Genomic DNA, 11,338 nt, shown 5'->3' on the forward strand with positions numbered 1-11,338 from the left:
GGGGGGGGTCTAAAAAAATTTATAAAAATTAGTTCTACTTTAATTAATTTTCCAAAGATTACAACTGAGACTCTAAAGTGGTTTCAGTCTGTTTCTTAAAGCCTAGATACACCTGATGTGTGTTTACATTAGAGGGCTGCCAAGTCCCTGCTGCCATAGAAATAAGAGGAAAGCAGATGTGATTTCATTGCCTCAGTTGTGACTATTAAGATGAATTTCTCCACAATGCCTGTAGCTACAGAGGTGGATGAAGGCCTGTTTTAAAATGTTTTTAATTGCTTGTTTAGAACATAAGCACAGGTAGTTCACATTAAAAAAAAAAAGACACCCAGAAAAAAAATACACATATCTTCTTACCTTCTGAGGAGTGAGAGCTCCCGGGGAGAGAGGCAGTTTCTAGAGATGACCCCTGGCCTCTGCAGAACAGTAACACATGAGCTCATAAACATGTCAAGTAAACACCAAAAAAACAATTCTCACCCCTGTGCTATAGGACTGCTTTACTTGGGGTCATGGGCAAAGATGGCCCTAACTATGTTTTATGAATACATGCATGGACTAAAATTAGGCTTTGAAATACATATTCACATTAATGTTTCAATTCAAATGATTAGTGCATGTATTTAACCAAAATGTTTTCATAGTTTTGGATAGAGCAGGGAAGGGTCAGAGCCCCTTTCAGGTATCTAACTACGGTACTGTCTGTCCCCCTCTGGGGAGATTCACCATCTCTATTTGTCTTGGTGACTACTGATGGGAAATCCAAAATTCTACAGTTCTCAATAGAGCAGGTGGTCAGGGGAAATCTCACAGCTGCAGCCGGGCCCTGGCGCTCCACCACTGACTCCAAGCTGTAGAGAGACTACAAATAACAGCCTGGTCAGGAGGAAGAGGGCCCTGGTAACCGTCGCCATTTCCATACAAAGGCCCACCAAAATCCTCAGCACCAGGCCATGGTGATCTTAATCTGGCCCTGCAGTAAAGAACATTTACTATGAAGCAGGAAGCAGATTCTACATATGTAATGAGAAGAACTACATGTAGTGACAATAAACTAAAAAATAAAACTACAGGTTGTTTAGGTTACATTGAACAAATTCCTAAAAATATGAAGTGTACTAGCTTTCAGATATGGTCAGATGTGTCATACCTTCTTGTCATGCTAGATTCCAATGAGAGCACTGTGAATGCTGAGGGTCATTTGCAAAGGATTGTGGGGTGGGAGGGGGGACAGTTGGGAAAGCTCTGAGATTAAACAAAAGGCCTTGGAACAACATGAACCCTGAGTAGTAAAGGCATCTGCAGGAACACTGTGTGCCACGTTTTTAAACTTCGATATTAGTAACTGAAGTACGTGACAAGTACCTTTTAAAGAACAAGTGCAGTAATCTTTTTTGTCCCCCACCCCTGACCTAAACTATTTCATCCTCCCCCTCCACAGATCCATAATTACCAAGATCCGATGGGCCCAGTTCTTCTATTGTTTACATCTAGCTTTGCAACGCTCCCTCTGCTGGTCGCACCTGAACATTACATCCCCATAGACTTCTATGGACTCCAACAGGGATGTTGTACATGGCCGAGAGGGAGACTTGCAGAACTGGATGTCAACAACCAGGGGAGCAGTGATCCTCGGATCTCGCTGACTACAGATCTGCAGAAGGTAAGGGTGAGGGCATTGTTCAGGGAAGGGGTGCATAAAAAAAGTGCCTCTTTTTCTAAAAGTGCAATTATTTTTTAACACTGACGCAACATCTGAATGAACATTATCTGCAATTCTACAGGACTTACGAGAGCACAGTGTTAACCGACACAATATATTCAAGCTCTTTGGTCCACGGATTAATGAAACTGAACCACTGGCTCCTCAGGACAATGAAAGACCCGTCTTTCACCCTGAACTTGTACGGGTTTGTCATGATTTTCTCCTTGGTCTGAAGAACTGTATAAAAAAAAAACAAAAAAAAAACATACAGACCATCAGGGGCATAAAATATTTCATTCTTGCGAGCAATAAAATAAATTCATCTTACTCTCAGTGTGACTTACTTAGAGCTGCAGTTAACGATTATTTTCAAAATCGATTAGTTAGCCGATTATTAAGTTCGATTAATCGGTTAATCGGATAAATAAAATACATTTTAAAAAATGGCTCCAGTGATGGACTACTAGTTTGTATTGAGGTTGTAGTCCATCACAGGAGCAAGCTTGGAGCGGTGGAAGTAAAAAAATGGTGTGGTGTGCAATATAGTGAAATGGAAAGTGTAAAATTATACAGCAATGAATGCAGAATGGCAGCAGCTATAGAGGACTACAAATCCCAGCAATAGTACATTATACAATTTCCACATAGCCAAAGGGCACACAGAATTAAAGTGCAACGCTGGGTAAAATGACACATATATTGCAGTCTTTCAGTGACATTTACACAACAATTATTTTTTTTCTCAGGAGTCCCCCCTGTAACATTTTACTACCTGTTAATCCTGCCAGTAAATCCATTATTTTCCACTTCCTGTAACAGGGTGAGAACACACAATTGTGCAGCAGCGTTGTCACCCTGTGGTCAGGGTAGTCTTAGATGTTCATGTAGTTTTAAATGGACTTTAAGTAAGGGAAGAACAAATGAAACCCTAACCCCAGCAAACACTTTAGGCAGTTACAGCAACAGTTTTCTCTTTTTTTTTTCCTTTCATAAAAAATATGCCTGTGAAGGTTCTCATTCATCCAGGTCATGGTATATCTGTAAAAAAAGTAAGTCAAAGCAACTGGACTTGCTGTATTTTTCTTGAAGACGTTTCCCTGGTCATCCTATCAGCTTTCTCAATTCAGATTGCATTTGCATAATTGGAGTCTAGGAGGTGTTATTAACCTGCCCAGTTATTCAGAATTAAGAAAGCTGGTTGGATGGCCAGTGAAACATCTTCAAGAAAAATACAGCAAGTCCAGTTGCCTTGACTTATTTTTTACAAATTTACTTTCGTAAAAAAAGATTTAAGCCATATGAATAAAAGCTGAGCATTGCAAGGACCCCTGGGCAGTGTTATATGATTTGTTCCAAGCCCTCTATCTACTAGTTTTGCTGGACAGCTTGGCCTGTTACAGCGAGCAATACAATAACGAACCTACTGGCAGGATCAACAGATAATCAAATTATGTTACAGGGGGGACTGCTGTGTTGAGTCTGTTGATAAGCTGCATCATGTATGTAATTTGTTTTTGCCCATAGTTCAACTTTAAGTGCTGGTGCATAAACTTTATGAGCCCTTGTGTAAGTTTGATTAAAACTAAAATTAGAGTATATTTTACAGTACTTATATTACAGTTCAAAGAGGCGGAAATAAACCAGTCAATAAAACCAATACACCAGAAGTCAATAAAATGTGTTGCTTGGCTGCTAAATGTCCAGCAGAAATGGGGTGATAGGCGGACATTACCGCTTTTGTGTTGCTCCGTTAGGTGGTTGTGGTCATCTAGATGGAAGTATTCATAGCAGGAAGTGCCCAAAAGCTCCTGAGGAAGGTACCCTAAAATAGCTGTGGCTCTGTAAGAAATAAACCAAGGTGGATTAGTAAAGGGGCAATAAAGTATGTCATGTTTCAGAAATCCCTTGTAGGGGATAATTAGGTGTTCATGGGCTCAGTAATATAAGATTTTTGTGCTCCCAATAAAATCCTTTTCTTGTGAGTCCATTGTGGGACACAGGAGGTTATTCACATACGAGTTATACCACCGCCTGCAGGAGGTTTGGACACTGGCAAATAAAAAAACTGTAGGCCAGCCCAGCTTAGCCCCTCCTACTACCAGTGTGACAAAGCAGTACAGAGAGAATGAGCAAGAACACAGAGGGGTGCTCAATGGACTTAACAAAAATGATTTTATGTAGAGTACACAAATCCTATTTTCACAGGACACAGGAAGGTCTTTAACCTTCAGAACGTTCAAAGCAATCCAACTGAGGGATGAGCAACATAGCAAACCAAAGCCAATAGCTTTCTCCCCTCCTTGAAAAAAAAAAAAGAAAGAAGTGCTAGCAAAAATAAGTTAGTCTTTTGCAGAGCAGAGATGAAGAAAATATGTTCATCCTCCTAGAACAGCAGCAAAAACTGAGGTATGCTGGTAGTAAGAAAGAGAGGCTTTTTGCCAGTGTCCCATCCTCCTGTAGGCTGCAGTATAACCTGAAGCTGAAAGACTTCCTGTGCCCCTCAAAAGGATAAGAAGAAAAACTATTACATGTTTGCTTTTCGCAGCAGCAGAATCCCAATATAAAAAAAAATAGCAGGAAAAATAGACCAAGAACTAAACAAGTCTTAAAATCTCTGAAGGCAATAAATATCTATTACCTCCTTGAGGGCTTTGTCACACCATCCAATGCGTTCAGGGCACAGTTCCATGCCATGAACACACTGGATCGCATAAACAAAGGCTCCCCGCGTTCTGGGCCGGGAGGGGACATGGTGGTGCCATTCATGTCAATGGCCCACAGGCATGCCCCCCGCCCACAGTGCGATCACCCACACCGGAACGTGTGGTACCAAAATACCATGCGTTCCAGTCTGATGCGATCGCAAAAAATAGTGCATGCAGTCTGCATTGAAAACTTTGTAAAAGCAATTCCTATGTAATCATCACCAATTCCACCCTGATCCACCACAACAATATACAATGTTATTCTAGACAGAACTTTGAGCCACTATCAGATTTTTGCTGCTCTGTGTCCCAAATAAGGATGTTTTTTTACTTTCGGATGTGTCGCCAAGACAGGGGGTATGGGGAAATCTCCAAAATGTGCACACAGACAGCTTTAAAAATCCAACTGGTATTCTAGCCCTTCCTGGCTACATCCAAAATGAGAGTTCTACTCTAAAATAAAGTAGATCTAAGTTAAAATGTCACAAACAGTAAATAAAAACTAATAAAAGCAAAAGCTTCCCACTAATAACATCACAAAACAAAAACCCAACACGTTACAGGAAGGAAAGAGAAAGTCAGCCATTGACAGTCCTTACCGTTGATCCACATAAACAAATTTACCATCCATGGTGTAACGGGTGACAAACTCGGCAGGCTTGACTCTAATATCGGCGGTGCTCTGCGGCATGATGTATGGGTGGAGGCGCCCAATGGCCACCAGGCAGCTGAGGTTGTAGGACTCTTTTTCAGAGTCGCTGTCTTCTTTCATCCCAACCTCGCTGGACGGGCAGTTGCGCAGGTAGCCCGTGCAGTGGATGGTACAGTACCGTCTGTGTTCTGCAAAGTGAACAAGATGATCAGAAGCAAGTTAGAGTGTACCAGTTAAATTATACTATTATGGCAGCCTTTCTCAACAATTGGTGCCTTGGCGTTGTTGAGTTGAGGATTCACTTCTTAACTGGCGTTGCCTGTATCGTTCTCTTGGCAGTAGTGTGCCACCAGTGGATCTCCCCTATCCTCTCACAGGGAAGTAAATATGGATACCAATGAACTTTTTAGCTGTCTATATGGAAAGCATTTCTTTCACTGACCATTAATGTAAGGGACTGGCTTTCCTCTGAGCCCGTCATTGTAATGGGGCAGTCTTCTCACTGACCATCAATGTAAGGGGGGACCTTCTCCCAATGAGCACCAATGTAAGAGGGTCCTTCTCCAAATACAAATTAATCTTAGGGGGACCTTCTCCCAATGAGCACCAATGTAAGGAGAACCTTCTCCCAATGAGCACCAATGTAAAGGGGACCTTCTCCCAATGAGCACCAATGTAAAGGGGACCTTCTCCCAATAAGCACCAATGTAAAGGGAACCGTCTCCCAGTGAGCACCAATGCATGTGAGATCTTTTTCCCAGTGAGCACCAATGTAAGGTGGTCCTTCTTTCAAAGAGCACCAATGTAAGGAGAACCTTCTCCCAATGAACACCAATGTAAAGGGTGGCCTTCTCCAAATAAGCACCAATCTAGAAGGGACCTTTTCCTAATGAACACCAATGTAAGGAGGACCTTCACCCAATGATCACCAATGTAAAGAGGACCTTCTCCTAATGAAGACCAATGTAAAGGGGACCTTCTCCTAATGAACACCAATGTAAAGTGGGGCCTTCTCCCAATAAGCACCAATGTAAAAGGCACCTTCTCCTAATAAACACCAATGTAAAGGGGACCTTCTCCTAATGAACACCAATGTAAAGGGTACTTTATCCCAGTAAGCACCAATGCAGGAAGGTCCTTCTTCCAAAGAGCAGCAATGTAAGGAGGACCTTCTCCCAATCAACACCAATGTAAGGGGGGCCTTCTCCCACTGAACACAAATGTAAGGGGGGGGGGGGGGCTTAACTAATGAACACCAGTGTTAGGGGGCCTTCCCCCAGTGAGCACAAATGTAAGGGGGTCCTTCTCCCAATGAGCACCAATTATTATGTTGACATAATGGTGCTGACTGGTCTTGTATCCACCCCCTCCTGCAGTTTTCTCCAGGCAGCCTGTAGTGGGTGAGGCCTGCTAGGTCCCTTCCACTGCTCTGCTCTCTACACAGGCTGTGTACGGCACATTGATGTTGTCAATGCTACTTTTACAAGGTAATATGTGGGTTTATATCAAGGCATTTGGTGCACACAAAAGGTGAGTAATATCCTTCGTATCTATTAAGCAATATATTTAAATCAATGTTTTTGTGTCCTGGGTTCAGCTTTAAACCTGAAAGTGGAAAGCGTCTGTTATGAGTTCTATTGTGCTTTCATTGTTATAAAGTGTCTTATAGAAACACAAGATCTACCTTTTTTCTTGGCTCTATGAAGGAATTCCTCCTTCTCCTTGTTGGACACATGGCCGGTCCTCATGCGGCAGAAGAACGACCGTCGTGAACCCCAGTGGAGACAGTAAGAGCCAGCCTGAAAGTGTGTGTGCACTTGCAAACCAGCTTTCAAAACAGTTTAATAAGACTGTGTCAGTTCAAAAGATGACATCTGGATTAATGAGGGAAGACATTTAGTTTTATTATAGCAGGAAGCGACAGATGAGGAGTCCACAGGCAGACAGCGTCAAACTTGAGAGCGAATGAAAGTTGTGAAAATTTGGGGTTTTTTTGGGAAGTTTAACTTTCACAGCTAAAAGATAAACTCCACAAAGCGCCAATTACATCTAAAATGGAAAAGCTGCAACCCCATATGGGCAAAAAAGGTCCATGTGGTTCCCATCTTAGAGTCAGCCACAAAAGGAATAAAAAAAGATAGCAACTACACGTGGCCAATGCTCCTCATCAGCATGTCATAGCTGTGCAGGTCTGAACCAGAAAAAAAATGTGTGACAGACAAAGGACTGCCAAAAAGAGACTCCAGGTAAATTTTTTTATTAACCCTTGCAGTGGGGCTACCCCTGCACTGCAAGGGTTAACTGCTCATTTTGGTCTAGAACTGAAAATAACAAAAGTTACTCTTCTGATTCTCGCCTTCGGCTGGCTGTAATAGCGCTCCCTCCAGTCTGTCTTCTCCTACACTGTAGCGATGGTATGTCCCTCAGCATCCTCACCTCCTATACACACTCTACAGAATGTGATGACTTATGGACCTTGGACCACTGCTGTGGAGGGGGAGAGACGCTCCAGGGACCGGTCCAAAAGCAAGCCGGCTCAGAGGATCACGTCGGTATAACTTTGTTATTTTTAGCCCTGGGCCGAAACAAGCATTTAACCCTTGCAGTGTAGGGGAGCCCCCTGCAAGGGTTGGTAAAAAATTTACCTGGAGCATCTCTTTAAATCGCTTTGTGTCATCACTGTGTCCTTTGCATATGGTCACGTGACTCTCCTAGACTAATCACAACTGTAGGAAAATTGAAAAATGAGCGCGTAAGCTACAGTCACCATTCACTTACTTTTGGCATCGATTAGTTTTTCCCGTGGGGTGGTGTCCGAGGAGGAGAGCTGTTCCTTTACTTTGGCAACATCCTTGGGATGTAGATAGTCGAACAGACTTTGTCCTATCAGGTCAGCCTGGGAAGGAGGAAGAGGATGATGGAGGATGATGCACGGGGTTATGATATCTATTATGGATATTTACACTGAATGATCAATAAATGCGAACGGCATCTGATTACACTATGTGCTGTTGGTGAATCTATTTATTCCATCATCATCTCCTGAAATACTTTGTACTGCAGAAGGATATTGCTCCGCCCATCATCTCCCAGCCTATCCACTTACCTCCAATCCTTTCCTCACATTAAGTCTCTGTTATATTCATTTCTCATGAGTTTGATTGAGCTTCAGTCCAAATTTGAGGTAGCCTGAGTCTGGAAGGAAGCTGTCAGCGCTGGGAGTAGAGGCATCCCTAGCATTTTCACCACCACCAACACACTGCATCATCTCCCCGCCCAGTGACATCACTGGTTGCCAGCAGCTGAGCGGGAGGCCGGTCAGAGCATCCCAAGTTGCCAAGAGCTGGGCAGTGAGACGTGTATGGTTCTTACGCATCTCCCCACCCAGCTCTTAGCAACCTGGGATGCTCTGGCTGTAAAGGGGGCGGCCAGGAAAACTGCAAACTGCTCTGCATACCGGCCCCCCCCCCCCCGCATCACCCGCAGGCTGCCTCACTATAGGGACAGCCCTGGTGCCAATCAGCTGTGACGTTGACAATTTGATCTGAACCTGGAAGTTAGGCTTCAGTGACAGGTCAATCAGCTGCAGCTGGCACGCTACCGGCCCCCCAAGCCACATATAAACAAAGGGGCAGGATGCTGGCGATATCACTGGCCTTATACGGCCACATGGCCATATTTGGTCAATAACATTGAGCTAATATAGCCATATAAAAGGTCAATGATGTCACCAGCATCCCGCCCCTTTGTTTACATGCAGGTGCAGGGTGGGGAATGCCCCGGGCTGCAGTTGATTGAGAGTGCACTGATGCCTAACTTCTGGATTTAGATCAAAGCTGATCTCATCCCTACTTATAAGTTAGGGCCATAGCACACCAGCAACTGTGTATCAGAGATCTACAGAAGTTTCAGTCCCCTAAGCTTATGTTCTCTGGTGATTTTTTAGCTGGATACAATGTAACTGCTGTAGCGGTTTACACCTCTCTGCAAGTGCACTGGAGTACATGAGCAGATACTGGAGTACATGAGCAGATACTGAAATTAGTGATTCTTCATTATCTCAAAATGCCACAAAAAAAATCAGCTATCCAGCAACTGAACTACAATTTCCTCTGAGACACGGAACACAATTCAATTATCCCTAGAAACAAAAACTGCCAAGAGCACCAATCCAAATAATTCCTGCAGCACAATGTCACGTCACCACTGATAAAGGTTTTTTAACAGTTGCCCTCAGAGCTGGACTCCCAAAACATTACTAGACCAGACTGGTGTCTGGATTTCATCGTTAGGCAAGTCTGGGATTTTAGGGTTAAGGGTCAGGGGGCGAGTTTAACATTTTAACGTTAAGTGTTGAAGGTTAATTTTAAGTTAGGGTTAGGTATGAGTAAGAGGTCATTAGTGACAGATGCTGTATACACACAGGGCAGTTTCAATCACATCAGCTTTTCTGAAAGCAATCATCACATCTGTAACTCCTCCTTTATTGGAACGGCTCAGCAAAAGGCTTCAATCAAACAAAGGGAGCTGCACAGCAAGGTCCGCTGTGTTGCCTATTTAGAAAACCCATAGTGCTTTGGGAATCCTTTGTCATGCATTATATGCCTATTTACATCACCCATGGTGCTTTGAGAATCTTTTGTCATGTTTTAGATGTTCATTTGAAAAAACCTAAGATTGAACATGTGTAATATAAAAAACATGTAAAACCGTAAAGTTAATGCCCATGAACTAGCCTTGAACTCTCTCTCTAACTAACCTTTGGGTTTAATAAAAAAAGAAATATTTCAAACATGAATCCATTGTCACATAAAAAGCCGGGTCCCAAGTATTCTATTTTTGGACTGTGGTAAGGGTCCAACTTTGGGTGCTCATGTCACTTTCTGGGTTACATGGGCACTTCCCATTTGCTGTCTGTTGGCATAATCCTCCCAGGCAGCACTAGATCTCCAGTCTCTTACCATGGAAGAGGCTCCGTAGAGGGTCACATGACAGTGGACTCAGGAGAGTAAAAAAAAGGGGAAAAAAGATGTTAGTTGGGATTTTTGTTTTTATGTGCAAATGCATGGGGAAGAGTGGGTCAATATTTGCCTGGATGAGCTTACAAAAATGCCCCATGTACATTATAATTTCCCTTTAATGTGAATATTCTTTTCGTGTTAATGTTTCTGTGTATGGTAAAGTTTACCAGACATGATCTGCCAGACTCAAAACAGCAAACTCTCTGTAGTCTCTAATGACATGAAATGCCCACAATGCTTGTGGTAGTCATAGAGTATGTGATCTCTATCCAGGCTTTAGGTTATACCAGGAGGTTTAGACGCTTTTTTTTCACATTTTCACAAGAAAGAGTAACTTTTTTTTTTAACTCAAAATAATAATGTGAATTGCCAATGCTGATGTGCGTCCTAATAATTCATGTGACGTGTGAATTTAATGACAGGTCCACTTAAACAATGCTTCCCCCCGGGATGTGGGTACATTTCAAGTGTAGATTCTCAAGTGTGAATTATAACCGCTTATGCTACCAGCTCCGGGTTCACATAACATCAGCGTTTGTTGCGTGCTTAGTGACCTATTAATGGCGCGATGTGTCACAGCCCCATCTCACTTTAATTTTCCGATAATGACCCCCATCTTGCTATTGATTTGCTGGATGAAGAGCTCCCCGCCGAGAACAATGTCCCCACGAACCCCCGCGCCTCTCGCCCGGATTTAAACTAGGACAGGCTTTCACAGATCCACTTGTATTTCTGGGTTACTGTGACAATTTCCCGCAGGAAGGCTCTGCGTTGGGATTCGTGGGGCAGGAAAGGAGGTCAGGTGACGTGGCGGATGGGGGCACACACAATCACGTACCTGGCTGTACTTCAGCGTCTTCGAGACCGATTCAGACACAAAAAGGATTTTTCCTCTGTCGCATCCGACCACAAACAGGAAGCCGTCGGCTGCCTGAAAAACAAAGAGGACTTATTGGGCTGGTGGAAGAAAACAGGCGATCGGGGAAATTAAACTGGAGTGTGTTCAGCTTGTATCCACAGGAATAAAATATTTAACATTATTAGATAACTAAACTAAAATGATATATTGCAGCTTATTAGTCCTTGTGGTGGCTGCATTAGTTTTCCAAGCATGTCCTTTATTCTTTCACCTGGTGATCCTGCAAATAAAACACTTCCTGCTCTAGGGTGACAACAATCACTCACAGAATTGTATCTATGAAGGTGCAATATAAATCACCCTAGGCTGTGCTCCTTATTTGGACTGCAACCCCCC

The 11,338-nt window shown here is 43.1% G+C and overlaps 1 protein-coding gene across 1 annotated transcript in view; it reads right to left on the reverse strand.

The window, feature by feature from the left end:
* ARNTL2 (aryl hydrocarbon receptor nuclear translocator like 2) overlaps window positions 1–11,338 on the reverse strand; it is a 53,019-nt gene that overhangs the window by 7,098 nt on the left and 34,583 nt on the right. The window contains exons 6-12 of the mRNA XM_018556088.1: window positions 10,922–11,014; window positions 7,841–7,958; window positions 6,747–6,890; window positions 5,010–5,250; window positions 3,438–3,544; window positions 1,792–1,942; window positions 358–416 (exon numbers count right to left, since the gene is read on the reverse strand). Of these exons, the coding sequence (XP_018411590.1) occupies window positions 358–416; window positions 1,792–1,942; window positions 3,438–3,544; window positions 5,010–5,250; window positions 6,747–6,890; window positions 7,841–7,958; window positions 10,922–11,014 (913 nt within the window). The remainder of the gene's footprint in view (window positions 1–357; window positions 417–1,791; window positions 1,943–3,437; window positions 3,545–5,009; window positions 5,251–6,746; window positions 6,891–7,840; window positions 7,959–10,921; window positions 11,015–11,338) is intronic.

Source organism: Nanorana parkeri, unplaced genomic scaffold (genome assembly GCF_000935625.1).
Source record: "Nanorana parkeri isolate BGI_ZX_2015 unplaced genomic scaffold, ASM93562v1 scaffold224, whole genome shotgun sequence".
In the NCBI taxonomy this organism is placed as follows: Eukaryota; Metazoa; Chordata; class Amphibia; order Anura; family Dicroglossidae; genus Nanorana; species Nanorana parkeri.